Genomic DNA, 16,834 nt, shown 5'->3' on the forward strand with positions numbered 1-16,834 from the left:
CCGACAGGAACGGTGCAACACACTTATGTGAGTAAAACATGTTTTTATACGTGTGTTAGTATTTCATGGTTACAGATCGTTTGATATCTATTGATCTTATGTTGATCTCCTATGTAACCTTAGCACGCGGTCACAGGCTGGAGAAGCTGTTATTGGTTCATTCGTGATCAGACTCGGACTTGTAACGGCAGGTCGCAAAGACCCGGGGCTATGTGCTTTTCAGACGGGCTATCACCGGCCAGTCGGTGTGTGTGTGTGTGTTCGGTTCGCAGTTATATTCACTGATGATCGAGCGAAATGATACAGAAATAACATTCCAATCACTCGCGGGTGGATGAGAGATCAATCATTGTGTTTGTTTGATAAAGACATTTTGCGAGTCCTGGCTGTGGGCGATTCATTCCGGTTGCCGTTTGCCACACGCTGTCACTGACAGCGGAGCCGAAGCTCATTAAATATGCAAATCTTATCCAATCCTAGCCGTGGGTAGGGGTGCTCCGATTGATCGGCAACCGATCTCGATCGGTCGATAATCGCTTTGGGATGATTGATCGGCGGTCTCCAAAAAGGCCGATCTCATGAACCGATCGCATGCTGACGACACATAAACCCGCACCTGCCGTGAGAGCTAGGGCATGATATGCAGCGGTAAAACAATTATAATGCTGAAGGTGAGGTACAATTCATATTTCTATATTAAATAACTTACGCAGTCATTTGAAAACTTTCTGTGGGATGTAAGTTCACAAACAGCGCGCGTGAATCACAGCGTGCGCGCGCTCTCTATCTCCCTTTCAAAATGCTCAAATGGCTTCACATCATCGCATCTGCACTAAAATCGAGCTGCACAGTTGACACAGGATTTGCCATTTTGCACAATCGAGGCAGTGTCGCATCGTCACTAAAGTTTATCATGCGCATTTATTTTTAAGTCTTGCCAGTGTTCAAACCGCTCAGCACTCGCGCACTCTCCAGACCGTGCGCGCGCGCGCGCGCACACACACACACACAGGCCATCTGATCTCACAAAAAGCTTGCGAGACAAATTGCGCTGAAACGGTCAGATACACACAAATGTATGTACTAAATGACCGTCTTGACGAGTGTGCACGTAAACCCCGTCGTGACTCGCGAGTGAACGTTTGTGCAACTGTAACCGTGTTCGCTCTTAAAGTGACAGCTGTCGAATAAACTGCTACTGTCTCTGAGTTTCTCTTTGTCTTGTGTTGTTTGATGAACCTTTATGACACTCACTGCTCTTGAATGACTAACTTTTGCAACCTTAAGTGTAAGGATTAATCTGATTTAATTTATTCAGGGAAGACCAATATTAATTTACATTTGATTTCTTATTAAATGTCTTTATTATTTCTTACCTCAATACTAATGTTAGACCTACCTGAAAAATTGTTTTTAAAAACAAAATGCACTGCATGATCAAATATTTAGGTGAGATAATTATATACATTTATTATATACATTTATTTGGGAAAGATGGCCTACAGTAGCCTAAAGTTATCTCATTTTCTAAAATAAACACTTGGTGGTTCTTCAAGATCTCGACTCAGTTAATTTAAAGTTAGTTTAATTTCTACAAATGGTGCAAACTCTGCAAGATTATAGATAAAAGATTGCCATTCTGTGATCGGCAATCGGCAATCGGCAGATCATGATCTTTGTGATCGGTAATCGGCCCCAAAAATGCTGATCGGAGCATCTCTAACAGTGGGCGTTTACTTCCAAGTCTTCAGTGCGGCACACCCATCAAAACAGACCATTTTTCAGAGAGCCTCAAAACCAGGGCAGAAAATAGCCTATTACTTATTCATTATGATGTTTCTGAATGTAAAAACCACTCAAACGTCATAAGTTGACCTCAGACAACAGTATAAAAAAATGACACCTTTAAATAATAAGGATGCATGAAATATTGGCCGCTATATCGGTCTCTGCCGATATACACTATATTGCCAAATGTATTGGGCCGCCCCTCCAAATCACTGAGCTCAGGTGTTCAATCTCTTCATGGCCACAGGTGTGTAACTCAAGCTCTAGGAGACGCTTCTACACACATTAGTGAGAGAATGGGCCGCTCTCAGGAGTGTGTGTGTGTGTGTGTGTGTGTTCGCTTCTACACACATTAGTGAGAGAATGGGCCGCTCTCAGGAGTGTGTGTGTGTGTTCGCTTCTACACACATTAGTGAGAGAATGGGCTGCTCTCAGGAGTGTGTGTGTGTGTGTGTGTGTGTGTGTGTGTGTGTGTGTGTGTGTGTGTGTGTGTGTGTGTGTGTGTGTGTGTGTGTGTGTGTGTGTGTGTGTGTGTGTGTGTGTGTGTGTGTGTGTGTGTTCGCTTCTATACACATTAGTGAGAGAATGGGCCGCTCTCAGGAGTGTGTGTGTGTGTGTGTGTGTGTGTGTGTGTTCGCTTCTATACACATTAGTGAGAGAATGGGCCGCTCTCAGGAGTGTGTGTGTGTGTGTGTGTGTGTGTGTGTGTGTGTGTGTGTGTGTGTGTGTGTGTGTGTGTGTGTGTGTGTGTGTGTGTGTGTGTGTGTGTGTGTTCGCTTCTACACACATTAGTGAGAGAATGGGCCGCTCTCAGGAGTGTGTGTGTGTGTGTGTGTGTTCGCTTCTACACACATTAGTGAGAGAATGGGCCGCTCTCAGGAGTGTGTGTGTGTGTGTGTGTTCGCTTCTACACACATTAGTGAGAGAATGGGCCGCTCCCAGGAGCTCAGAGAACTCAAGCGTGGGGCCGTGATCGGTGGACACCTGTGCAATAAGTCCATTCGGGACATTTCCTCACTACTAAATATTCCACACTCAACTGTTAGTGGTGTTATAACAAAGTGGAAGCCATTGGGAACAACAGTAACTCAGCCACAAAGTGAAATCACAAAGCGGGGTCAGCACATGCTGAGGGTCACAGAAGTCGCCAACTTTCTGCAGAGTCAATAGACCTCCAAACTTCTGTGTCCTTCAGATGAGCTCAAGAACAGTGTGTAGAGCTTCATGGGATGGGGTTTTCCATGGCCGAGCAGCTCATCCAAGCCTTACATCACCAAGTGCAATGCAAAGCGTGGGATGCAGTGGGGTAAAGCAAATTTGTACTTTGTAATATGTACTGTATGTCTATTCTTCACAGCCTCGCTTTCATTCCTGTTAAAAACCAAAGATGGTGCTGCTTTGAATATGGCTATTGGATAAAGATATATACAGTGCCTGAATGTTATTTACATATTTAACTATACAATTTAACATATTTCATGATTAATTATATCCAGGGCTTGACTAACTTTTTTGCTCACCAGTCATTGTGGCTCTTGGTTTTCCAAAGATATTAGCCACTCTGCATTTTCACTGGCCACAATTTTGCATCGATACAATAGCGAAAAACTGGCATTTTGATATTTTTAATATTATCTCTCAATTTAGCAGCAGAAATATTAGGATCCTGTCACTTTAAGAGTTGATGCACGGATCCATTAAATGTTTACACGTTTTCTTTCTCAACTGTTCACGTTCACTTAAAACAGAACATGACTGTTTAAGTAAATACGCGAAAACCTTTTTTTTTTTACATTATTTTGTGTGTATTTGACTGTTTAAGCGCAACAAACAGAAAAAAAGAACTCAAGCACTGAGAGGCGGCTTTATGTGCCGCACTTTGGGGAGGAGTAAAATGATGTGCAATACGCGTAATCCCACGCCGATATTCAAGCCTGTAACAGTAACAATATTCATCAAGAGCACATGAAACAGAGGAGGCAGGTTTGTGTGTCACTCGCTGTCAGAGAGATGAGAGAGAGAGAGAGAGAGAGAGAGAGAGAGAGAGAGAGAGAGAGAGAGAGAGAGAGAGAGAGAGAGAGAGAGAGAGAGAGAGAGAGAGAGAGAGAGAGAGAGAGAGAGAGAGAGAGAGAGAGAGAGAGAGAGAGAGAGAGAGAGAGAGAGAGAGAGAGAGAGAGAGAGAGAGAGAGAGAGAGAGAGAGAGAGAGAGAGAGAGAGAGAGAGAGAGAGAGAGAGAGAGAGAGAGAGAGAGAGAGAGAAAGAGACGCTAGTATCATGCATCTATTCTACGGAAATTGAGTATTGGAAGCGTTTTCAGTATCGAGATTTTTGACAACACTACATTGCACTTAGTTTATTACTTCAGATGCCCTTTTAAAAGACTGACAATTGAAAAATTTATTTTATATATAAAATTCAACCTGCCACAGTGACTAGTAGGAGTGACTATGTTACACACCTGAAATACACACGCATTTGGCGGGTGTTAATGTCAAGCAAGACTATAAGAACACAGATGCAACCCTAGCCTGAATATTGGGCTCTTTTGCCTGTAAGCAACCACCCACTAAGTTCTGCACAGGCAAGCACTCGCATTGTCTGCAGTAAAGGTGAAAATCTAGTGTGAAATAGTAAACAGTGAGGACTGCAAAATGAAAGACGCAAGAACATTCACAGATAAATGCTGTTGTATATTGCTGTGGATACTCTGAGACACTGATCTTAAGCCACACATTCTCTTTCATCCATCTGCTCGTGTCCCTGGAGAGACCCTTCAGCTGTGCCTCTTTAAAGAGTCCATCAAAGACAGAACAGGCTGCATGGATGATAAGTGACAGAAAAACAGCGATAGGGTGACATTGGACAAAATGTCAAAGTGTGTTCTAATCTAGCCCTCCCACCAAAGAACTTCTCCCTCTAAAACAGGATCTGAAGAGCTAGTAGTGAAGCCAATCTCAGACGAAGGTGTCGGTTTGATCGCCATGCCCGTTTCATTCTTACATTTCTATCACTGGCGATGATGAAACACCACTGCTGAGAAATATCCAAGTGTTTTTACAAAGACTCCCACAGTGTTTTCTTCACAAATGACCTTGAAAAAAATAAGGCAGCAGCTATTTGCACTAAGAGAAAATAGCAACTCGATTCTATTTACACAAATTGCATATTTTCTTAGCGATAATTGCTATTTACACAGTGCAAATAATGATAGATGATAATTACACTAAGTGCAAATATAGATGTTATTTACTAAGTGAAAATAGTGATGTATTATTTTTACACCATGTAAAAGCAGTTCTTTGCAATATGTGTACATAGTAATTATATGCTATTTATACTTTATTTTGGCAGATGCGTACTATTTGCACCTCAGTATTGTTGTACATTAACAGGATGCAATAATAACAGAGTGTAAATGATTATATTTATTAAAATTATTAAATATGTCACAATAAAAGCCCTCCCTACACCAACCCCTAACCCAATAAATGCTTGTATTATTATGAAACATTTCGTCAGGCACTTTATTTCCACTTTTAGAACATTTTCTTCATTTTTATTGAAAGTAAATGCCTTTTTAATGTGATATGTGTTGGGAAAAGAGAGAAGAGCGAGCTCTGCAAAAGGAGGATTCAAACCCGGGTCGATCGCATCAAAAGCAATATCCTTAAGCCTTACGCTTTACTGACTACATCCCTGAAGACTTTAAAATTCGCCCGTTATTTTTTCCCAAACAGGCATTGTTAGGCGGAGCTAGTGTGAATAGCACTTGCCAACAAGGCACACTATTTGCACTCCGAAAAAATAAAGTGGTGCACTGAAATGATTTACAAGCACTTATTTCTGTTGTGACGGACAGTCACTGGTTGTTGATACTACAAAAACTATATAGTTATGGGGGAAAAACAGCATTCACACTCCAATCAGAATTGACACTGCTGGAGAGAAATGTAACACGCAAGAATCTGTAAAAAAATTTTTGAATAATTTGAACAAAATAAGAGAAAATGCATGTTATTTTTTATTTAGTACTGTCCTGAATAAGATATTTGACATAAATATGTTTACATATAGACAAAAAAATAGCTGAATTTATAAAAATGACCCGTTCAAAAATGTATGAACCCTTGGTTCTTTATACTGTGTGTTGTTCCCTGATGATCCACGGCTGTGTGTGTGTGTGTGTGTGTGTGTTGTTCCCTGATGATCCACGGCTGTGTGTGTGTGTGTGTGGTTCCCGGATGATCCACGGCTGTGTTTGTGTGTGTGTGTCGTTCCCTGATGATCCACGGCTGTGTGTGTGTGTGTGTGGTTCCCGGATGATCCACGGCTGTGTGTGTGTGTGTGTGGTTCCCTGATGATCCACGGCTGTGTGTGTGTGTGTGTGTGTGTCTGTGTGTGGTTCCCTGATGATCCACGGCTGTGTGTGTGTGTGTGTGTGTGTGTGTGTGTGTGTGGTTCCCTGATGATCCACGGCTGTGTGTGTGTGTGTGTGTGGTTCCCTGATGATCCACGGCTGTGTGTGTGTGTGTGTGTGTGGTTCCCTGATGATCCACGGCTGTGTGTGTGTGTGTGTGTGTGTGTGTGTGGTTCCCTGATGATCCACGGCTGTGTGTGTGTGGGGTTCCCTGATGATCCACGGCTGTGTGTGTGTGTGTGTGTGTGGTTCCCTGATGATCCACGGCTGTGTGTGTGTGTGTGTTGTTCCCTGATGATCCACGGCTGTGTGTGTGTGTGTGTTGTTCCCTGATGATCCACGGCTGTGTGTGTGTGTGTGTGTGGTTCCCTGATGATCCACGGCTGTGTGTGTGTGTGTGTGTGTGTGGTTCCCTGATGATCCACGGCTGTGTGTGTGTGTGTGTGTGTGTTGTTCCCTGATGATCCACGGCTGTGTGTGTGTGTGTGTTGTTCCCTGATGATCCACGGCTGTGTGTGTGTGTGTGTTGTTCCCTGATGATCCACGGCTGTGTGTGTGTGTGGTTCCCTGATGATCCACGGCTGTGTGTGTGTGTGTGTGTGTGTGGTTCCCTGATGATCCACGGCTGTGTGTGTGTGTGTGTGTTGTTCCCTGATGATCCACGGCTGTGTGTGTGTGTGTGTGTGGTTCCCTGATGATCCACGGCTGTGTGTGTGTGTGTGTGTGTGTGGTTCCCTGATGATCCACGGCTGTGTGTGTGTGTGTGTGTGTGTGGTTCCCTGATGATCCACGGCTGTGTGTGTGTGTTGTTCCCTGATGATCCACGGCTGTGTGTGTGTGGGGTTCCCTGATGATCCACGGCTGTGTGTGTGTGTGGTTCCCTGATGATCCACGGCTGTGTGTGTGTGGGGTTCCCTGATGATCCACGGCTGTGTGTGTGTGTGTGTGTGTGTGGTTCCCTGATGATCCACGGCTGTGTGTGTGTGTGTGTTGTTCCCTGATGATCCACGGCTGTGTGTGTGTGTGTGTGTGGTTCCCTGATGATCCACGGCTGTGTGTGTGTGTGTGTGTGGTTCCCTGATGATCCACGGCTGTGTGTGTGTGTGTGTGTGTGGTTCCCTGAAGATCCACGGCTGTGTGTGTGTGTGTGTGTGTGTGTGTGTGTGGTTCCCTGATGATCCACGGCTGTGTGTGTGTGTGTGTGTGTGTGTGTGTTATTCCCTGATGATCCACGGCTGTGTGTGTGTGTGTGTGTGTTGTTCCCTGATGATCCACGGCTGTGTGTGTGTGTGTGTGTGTGTGTGTGTTGTTCCCTGATGATCCACGGCTGTGTGTGTGTGTGTGTGTGTGTGTGTGTGTCGTTCCCTGATGATCCATGGTTGAGTGTGTGTGTGTGTGTGTGTCGTTCCCTGATGATACACGGCTGTGTGTGTGTGTGTGTGTGTGTGTGTGTGTGTGTGTGGTTCCCTGATGATCCACGGCTGTGTGTGTGTGTGTGTGTGTGTGTGTGTGTGTGTGGTTCCCTGATGATCCACGGCTGTGTGTGTGTCGTTCCCTGATGATCCATGGTTGTGTGTGTGTGTGTGTGTCGTTCCCTGATGGTCCATGGTTGTGTGTGTGTGTGTGTGTCGTTCCCTGATGATACACGGCTGTGTGTGTGTGGTTCCCTGATGATCCATGGTTGTGTGTGTTTGTGTGTCGTTCCCTGATGATCCATGGTTGTGTGTGTGTGTGTGTGTGTGTGTCGTTCCCTGATGATACACGGTTGTGTGTGTGACGTTCCCTGATGATCCATGGTTGTGTGTGTGTGTGTGTGTCGTTCCCTGATGATACACGGCTGTGTGTGTGTCGTTCCCTGATGATCCACGGTTGTGTGTGTTTGTGATGGTTGTTCTTGAGTCTCTTGTTTGTTAAACTGCCCAACGTTCTTCAGAAAAATGGATCATCAGGGAATGACACACACACTACACAAATGTATGTTGAATATCTTATTCAGGACAGTACTAAAAAAATTAAACAAAAAACATTTATTTTGCATGATCTCGCTTATCTGGTTAAAATTATTCACAGATTCTGCAAGGGGTTCACATACTTTTTCCTGCAACTGTAGATGTATTAAAGAAACCAGTAGCCGTGCGAGCCCTGTGGATATGTCCATATGATATGCATCCACACAAAAGGCCTCCTGTGTTTGAGCTCACCTGCCGGCGTCCGCCGATGTGATGGCGATGAGTGGGGGGGTGCGCAGGGCCAGGGTGGTGGGACGGGCCATGGGCTCCATCTCTCTGCTGTTCCAGTCATGTTGCTCCGCGATCCGGAAGGCCAGCGGGGGCAGATGCAGAGTCCGGCTGGAGCGTCTGCGGACCCCGATGAGCTCCAGGCCTGGAGCCACTGCTTCCTCTGCCTCGGCCCCTGGGCACTCCGGGGACCCGTCGCACACCTGGCACAACACAAACACACCGTTTACTAGCGCTCGTCTTCCTCTGAGCTGTGGAGCAGATCATACACAGACTGGGAAGGCAATGGGCCTACAGATGCGTCTGGGGGTTATGATGGTTCGAGTTGTATTTATATGCATGACTTGAGGGCAGAAAACTGCACACACACTTCCCAGATCAGCCAGTTGGCAAAGTACCAAATAAAAAAGGGAAAATAAAATGATGTTAGCTACATCTCAAAATGTCTCTCAAAATGAGCTCGCTCTTAAGAGGCTGTATCTGTTCAGACCGAAAGCAGCTAATATCCCCCGAGCTAATATTCTACATTGTTATTCTCATCACTGAAATAGTTTTTGTTTTATTTAAGGGGTCATGAACTGCATTGTTTTGTTGTTTTATAATGTTTCCTATGGTGCACTTATAATGTTAGTATGATTTTTACATCAAAAATGGTCTTGATTTAGAAATACAAGGTACCCTGATTTTAGCCTCTGATTTGAAGGGGCGTGTCTGCTGTGAGGCGTCAGAGTAAACGCCCACTGCTGTGATTGGCTGCTGTGAGGCGTCAGAGTAAACGCCCACTGCTGTGATTGGCTGCTGTGAGATGTCAGTGTAAACGCCCACTGCTGTGATTGGCTGCTGTGAGACCGTGTAAACGCCACTACTGTGATTGGCTGCTGTGAGACAGTGTAAACGCCCACTGCTGTGATTGGCCGCTGTGAGACTTCAGTGTAAACGCCCACTGCTGTGATTGGCTGCTGTGAGACGTCAGCGTAAACGCCCACTGCTGTGATTGGCCGCTGTGAGACTTCAGTGTAAACGCCCACTGCTGTGATTGGCCGCTGTGAGTCTTCAGTGTAAACGCCCACTGCTGTGATTGGCCGCTGTGAGACTTCAGTGTAAACGCCCACTGCTGTGATTGGCCGCTGTGAGACTTCAGTGTAAACGCCCACTGCTGTGATTGGCTGCTGTGAGACGTCAGCGTAAACGCCCACTGCTGTGATTGGCCGCTGTGAGACTTCAGTGTAAACGCCCACTGCTGTGATTGGCTGCTGTGAGACGTCAGTGTAAACGCCCACTGCTGTGATTGGCCGCTGTGAGACGTCAGTGTAAACGCCCACTGCTGTGATTGGCTGCTGTGAGACTTCAGTGTAAACGCCCACTGCTGTGATTGGCCGCTGTGAGACTTCAGTGTAAACGCCCACTGCTGTGATTGGCTGCTGTGAGACGTCAGTGTAAACGCCCACTGCTGTGATTGGCCGCTGTGAGACGTCAGTGTAAACGCCCACTGCTGTGATTGGCTTACATCTTATCATATGAAATAGCTAGTATTACATGTGGAACTCTCTCAGAAACTTAGCACATTTTACTATTACAGCTCTCAAGGTTAACTAACCATGAAAAGTGTTGATTATGGCATTATATTCAGATCTATGGCATTATATTCACATCTTCTTATGTTTCCTATGGTGCACTTATAATGTTAGTATGATTTTGTCTTGATTTAGAAATAAAAGGCATTTTTATATTTTAGCCGATCACATGTTGAGCTCATGAAAGCCGTGATCTCGTCATTGTAACTCGATTTCTGCACACAAACGAATGCTTTCATCATAACTAACAGATTTATTGATTATTACAGCAGTTTTGGTGCAAGTCCAGAACTCAGTCACTGATAAACTTGCACTGTTATATAATTTAATCACAGTTTAAATACAGATTATATAAGAGAAACAATGTGAAGCTGAGCGTTTAGTCACTGGTTTGATTTACTGACACAGAGAAATATCATCTGACTGTACATGGATCATTACATATCAGAAATCACTGATCAGGCGTTAGATTTAACATGAATTACTGTCGAGTCCATATAGCGAATGCAAATAAATAATGCTCAACAGAGACTTTCACATTGTTGAAAATAAATAAGCACATTCTCCTAGCATTAGGATCCTTTGTAAGGTCCATCCTGTATCGCTCTCCTCTCCTCGTCATCTCACTAACACTCCAGTGGGCGGGGCCAAAGTTGCACAACGAGCCGTTCTCTGGGCTTGGTTGCAATAAAGCTGTTTTTGGGCTAACAAGGAAGTTTTCAGTTCTGAAGCGTACAGGATATTCTTATAGTATGATCACCTTTTATTTGTCAATATTCTCAGCTCATGATCCCTTTAACTAAACAAAAGGCATCACACCAAATACTATCGCAATATACTCCCAATATGATCCTACAATAGGCTTCCTTTTCACCAAGCAAAAACTGATTTTAGGGTGAAATATGACCTGGATTTGTTCTTGACAAGCTTCATGAGATTCATCCTAGTATAAATAGATTTGCAGAAAATGAGTTGGTGGTTATAATGGAGGCACGACCCCAAGATGAATTCCCAAATTAGGTAAATTAATTTCCTTAAAGAGTATGTCAAACCTCTTGGGGCTTTGATTCTAAATTTAATCAGCACAGAGATGGTCCTTTCTAGTGTCATTCCGGTAAAAACTTTGGAAAAGGAAATGTTTTAGTGGGAAAAAAAGCATGCAACAAATACAAATGTCATTTTGTCCCTCTCAGACCCTCTCATGCATGGAGTGCACAAAATAAATAAAGGAAAGATTGTGTTTTCTGGTCATTAATTTGTAATATGCCAAACGTTCTGTCATGCCTCATTATTTACGGGACATTTAAAGGGACAGTTCACCCAAAAATGAAAACTCCGTCATCATTTACTCATCCTCGTGTTGTTCCAAACCTGTATGAGTTTCTTTCTTCTGCTGAACACAAAAGATTATATTTTTAAGGATATGGGAAACACAGATGATGGAAAAAATATGGAAGTCAACATCAACTGGCATTCTTCAAAATATCTTCCTTTGTGTTCAACAGAAGAAAGAAAAGGGTGAGCAAATGATGACAATTTTTATTTTCACTACACGCAGGCACAAACTCTCCAAAATAAATCAAATATAATGGGCTTCTTTACAACTGATCTGTTAATGAAGGTGACCAATGATTGACAGTAAGAAGGAAAAAGGGACAAAAAAAGTAAAATATATTCACACACAATATATCCACCTTATTCCTACGCCACATGATGCTTTGCGTGAATTATGGGTGTAACTTCTGTTAAGCTGTAAACAATTAGTGAAACACTCGCTCTATGTATGCAATAATAAAAACCAATCCAACCTTCAACCATTGAACATTAAAAGGACATTTAAAAATAAGTGTAAAAGCATCAACAACGTACTTCCAACAGACCATGAATTACCCCAAAAGCACAATTCTTTCCACAGCAATAACAGACGGGTTAAAGGGGCACTTGAGCGCTGGGTAGATGAATGTGTATTTAAACTGGGTCATTTATGTAGTAGAAATGTGAAATTATTTTTTAATTTGGTGCCTTCTAGACTGGGAAAAGACAGAAAATGTATTTTTGGCTCATATGGATGAAAGACAACAACTCCCAGAATGCACTTGCTTCGCTGCCCTACGAGGTCACTCCCAAAGCCACACCTACCGGTTACATCTCTTGCCCATCGCGACACCGCCCCACCATCATTTTCATTTTTATGGTAATAAAATGATTTAGTTGAGTTAGAGAACAGAGCGTGTCTGCTCAATACAGCACGAGCCGAACGAGAGTCGCCACACATCATCAGCAGGAGTCAGATCTCATTCCTCAGAGAGCGAAGAGCTGACACACCAGATGATCGCAGAAGATTTGGTTTCAAAGCGAAATATGCCTATTTAAGTGAGTTTGTCTTTGTACCGTTTAGTTGTATTTTCATGAACCCACAATTCAAGCAAACCGCCCCCGAATTGGCGCTCATTTTAAACCGAAACTAAAATGAGCACGGCCTCATTATCATTCATTCACGGTGTGTGTCCAGTCTGGTGTGTTTTCAGTTCATGCCTATGGAAGCTTAACTTTCATAGGAATTCATTGAGAACACTCGCTTTGCTCCGCTCCACTCCGTTATGGATGCCGTGCGGCCGTCTGTGTCTTACATTCTGTGTGTGAGATCTCTCCCCTATGGGCGGGTTGATAACATGCAGAACCGCTTCTTCTACTGGCTGTAGTCTCTAACCTCTGGCCAAAAAAGCCTCCGATGACGCAAAATGACGATATTTGCGTTAGGCATGTGCCGGTATCAAATTTTCATGTTGCGATTAATTGCTGAAGCTTTTATCACGGTATACGGTATTATCACGATAATGAAATTTGTTGCAAAAAAAAGTGTTGTCATACTATAACAGGTTTAATAACTTTCTAATAACAAAAGAACCAAACATTTAAATATAATAAAGCAATACACAAAAATGTATAAAGTAAACATATATTTAAAACAGATTAAAGAGCTAAAGAATTATAAAGAACAATAGGTAACACTTTACACCAAGGTCTCACTAGTTAATGCATTAACATCAACAAAGAGCAAATAGCTACATTTTTACAGTTATTCTTCACTGATAATGTTAGTTAAAAAAGCAACTGTTAGTCAGTGTAAGCTCGGGTTCATTAAATAATACAGTGACAACTTTTGATATTAATAATGTGTTATTAAATGCTGAAATTTACATTTAACTTAGATTAATACACGTTTTAGAAGTATTTTTCATTGTCAGCTTGTTAATGAATGAACTAATGTTAAATAATGGAGCCTTATTGTAAAGTGTGTGACTGAATAACAATCAGATTCAGAACATATTCAAACAATATCTAGGGCATGTGATTTAGTCCAGATTCAAATATAAAATGTTTAAGTTTGAACATGAATAGCCTTAAGTCTTTAAGTATTAAGTATTAGTTATTTTTATGTGATGATCACCGTAGCGAATACAGAAAACTGTTTTGTTTACCAGGGATTACCGGAGAAACGGCTGCATTTCTGCTGTTCCGTCAGCGCCCTCTGCTGTCAGATAGTGAATGTGCGTTTCATTCAAGGCATGTCCTTCACTCGTTCCGCCATGTGCTCATGCACGTTGGGTTTTGTTTACATCAGTGCTCGTTCCTCTTTGACGTATTGTTCATTTTAAACGGTTCATGGGTAAAGTAAATGCATTTTAAAAATCGGAATAATAGGTAGGCTAATAAATAAATATTCACGGTATTTTGAAGTGCCCACGATAACAATATTGTGCATGTTCATTATTGCGGTATATCGTATTACCGTTTACCGGCACATGACTAATTTGCGTCATCCGAGGCTTTTTTCCAGACATAAAATACATCTCTCATCTCAGTTATAGATAAACGGCGTTACTAACGGAATAATTTTTTTCAGTAACGAGTAATCAAACGAATGACTGTTTCTCCCGTTACAAGTTAGTGAGAATAAAACGCGGCGTTACTATAATTGAGCTTACTGAAGCGGTTTTCATCCGAACAGGCTCTCTGTCAGTCGGACCTGCAACGTTTTTTTTCTTCTCTGGTAGGTTGGTGTGTGTTGGTGTGTGTGTGTGTGTGTGTGTGTGTGTGTGTGTGTGTGTGTGTGTGTGTGTGCTGGGGGGTGGGTGGGGTGGTACACATAACTGATGATGATTGGTGTCTGGGAGACAAAGTCGAGGTTGATAGGTTGAGTTCACACACACACACACGCATATGCACAATCACACACACCAACGACCAGGAGGAGTCAGAGCGATGGCAAGTCCAACAACTTCAAAGGTAGCTTTCGCAAACTGGAAGTATAAACGCTACATTTCCCTCGTTGAGGTCAAAGGTAAGACTGTTTATGTAACATGCAACTCATGCCCAAGAATAAGAGTCTCTCCACGCCGAGGTCCAGTAATTCTAATCTAATGAAGCCTCACATCATCACATGCCGCCACAACATTATTGGCTAAAAACCCAGATGATACCGTGAGCTCCACTACCAAAGGAGGAGTATAGTACTGATAATATTTACACTGATAATACTTACAATAATGTATTGAATTTGATAGGTGTCTCACATTGTCCCACAGCAACATTACAATAGTGTACATTAATGTACAATGTTTTATAATAATAATTTATTCAATTTAGTGTCCAACTCGATCATTTAACATATTTAATATTGGGGGCATCCAAGTTATTTGACATATTGAACATTTGGAAGAAAAAAAACAGTAGTTACTTTCCCTGGTAATTAGTTACTTTTATAATGATGTAACAAGTAACTAGTAACTATAATTACTTTTTTAAAGTAGCATGCCCAACACTGGTAATATCTGTATTATGTACATATGTTGCCTTAATCAAACATGTTCATTAACTGCAGCATTGTGTGATATTATTTCAGAGTGATGTCCGTCATTTTGACAGATAATAAATTGTATTTATCTGTGAAAACAAACCTGGAAAGAGATTTGAGGAGAAAAACGAGAGATTCTTTGTGCATTCCACTGAATTATTAAAAGGATAGTTCACCCAAAAATGAAAATTCTGTCATCATTTAGTCACCCTCAAGTTGTTTCAAACCTGTATGAGTTTCTTTGTTTTGATGAACACAAATGAAGATATTTAGAAGAATGTTTGTAAACAAGCAGATAGAGCAACTATTGACTACCATAGTAGGGAAAAAAATACTATGGTAGTCAATAGTTGCTCTATCTGCTTGTTTACAAACATTCTTCTAAATATCTTCTGTGTTCATCAAAACAAACAAAACTCATACAGGTTTGAAACAACTTGAGGGTGACTAAATGATGACAGAATTTTCATTTCTGGGTGAACTATCCCTTTAATGGGATATATCGTAAATTAAATTATGAGGACAGACCACAAATGTACAGCATATGTTGTCCTTTTTCGTACGATTACAGCGGAATACAGAGGGGAAAAATAAAATAATCATGAGGGAAAGAATGCAGCGATTACCACAGATATTCTGGATATAACATAACACTCATAACGAACTTCAACACTTCACTTCAACATACGTTATAAAATAAAACATCTCATTCAGTCAAACTGAAGGATCAAAGCTTTATTTGTTGCGATTTGAAATAGTCTTTCTGAATGTAAGTTCCCCAAACCGGAAGTGCCAAACCTGTCGGCTCGTCAGGAATAAGGTGGATCGAATGCAATAGGTACACTCTCAAACAGCTCTGGAGAATCACCTAATGGGCTGTGTTCACATTATTAGTGCTTTTTTCCAATGAAGGGAACGGATATGTGTGCAGCATCTGTGTCCCATAGGGACTGTTGAACTGTGACGAGATGGAAAGCTCGCTGTCAGAGGAAAGGTAACGAAGCCTCTGTGTGTTTGCATTTCCCAAGCTGCAACTTTATTAGCATAAGTAGTCCGCCAGTGTAACTTATAAGGAGAGAGAATTTTCTATGCATTCATTTGCATTTTGCATAGCTTCCACACACACACAAAGTGCTGATATAACTTCTCTCTCTCTTTTAATTGGACCAATAACTTATTGCATTAATCAGGACCGCATGTAAACATGAAAACATCTATCAAATTAAAGCTCCCCTTTTTACAAACAGGTCCTAATGCACTATTCATGATTATATGAGGAGACTCATGCACTGAAGCCTGTGGGCATGTTGAACGCCGCGGCCCCCAGCACAAAGCATCAAGGGCTTCATTTATAGTCAGAGCAACATCTCACACCGAAGGCACATAAAATACATCCATGTGACTAAACAAGGGATGGAATTAGACGGCACAATATCGTGAAAATTGCAGAAGCACAATAGCAAGATGTGCGCAGTTGTTATAGAGTCAGATTAGGAGGGGCGGGTGGGAGACGGGGTTTAAAATAGTCTCTGGAAGCGGCTGTGGAGACGCAGATCACAGCCATGGTTTGAATGGCACGGCGTTCAGCGGAACAAAGGAGTGAACCCTCCACCTGCGGCGAGAAAACAGAGAAGGGGGAATGTAAGGGTAATTTCAGCTATTTGGCAGATGTATTCTGGGGAAGGAGGCAGAGGTTATCGTATGGGAGTGGGCTTGAACGGTTTGAACATCTTGCTCTGGACAATGACTCACGCTTGAGTGCTTCTGAAATACTTCAATACAGCCTGAACTGATCGATAGACGTTTATAAAAACAGATCGGCCATGTTCAGAGCTGTAAAATACTCAATATACAGTCATCAGATTAAAGGGTTAGTTCACCCAAAAATGAAAATTCTGTCATTAATTACTTACCCCCGACCCCCATCAGACCTCCGTTCATCTTCAGAACACAAATGAAG

At 42.4% G+C, this 16,834-nt stretch overlaps 1 protein-coding gene across 2 annotated transcripts in view; it reads right to left on the minus strand.

Moving 5' to 3' along the window:
- LOC307118638 (3',5'-cyclic-AMP phosphodiesterase 4D-like) overlaps nt 1-16,834 on the minus strand; it is a 444,553-nt gene that overhangs the window by 326,312 nt on the left and 101,407 nt on the right. For both annotated transcript variants that reach the window (XM_079804330.1, XM_079804329.1), the window contains exon 3: nt 8,407-8,645. In XM_079804330.1, coding sequence (XP_079660456.1) covers nt 8,407-8,645 — 239 coding nt within the window. The remainder of the gene's footprint in view (nt 1-8,406; nt 8,646-16,834) is intronic.

This window comes from Gobio gobio, assembly GCF_949357685.1.
Source record: "Gobio gobio genome assembly, chromosome: 22".
Taxonomy (NCBI): domain Eukaryota; kingdom Metazoa; phylum Chordata; class Actinopteri; order Cypriniformes; family Gobionidae; genus Gobio; species Gobio gobio.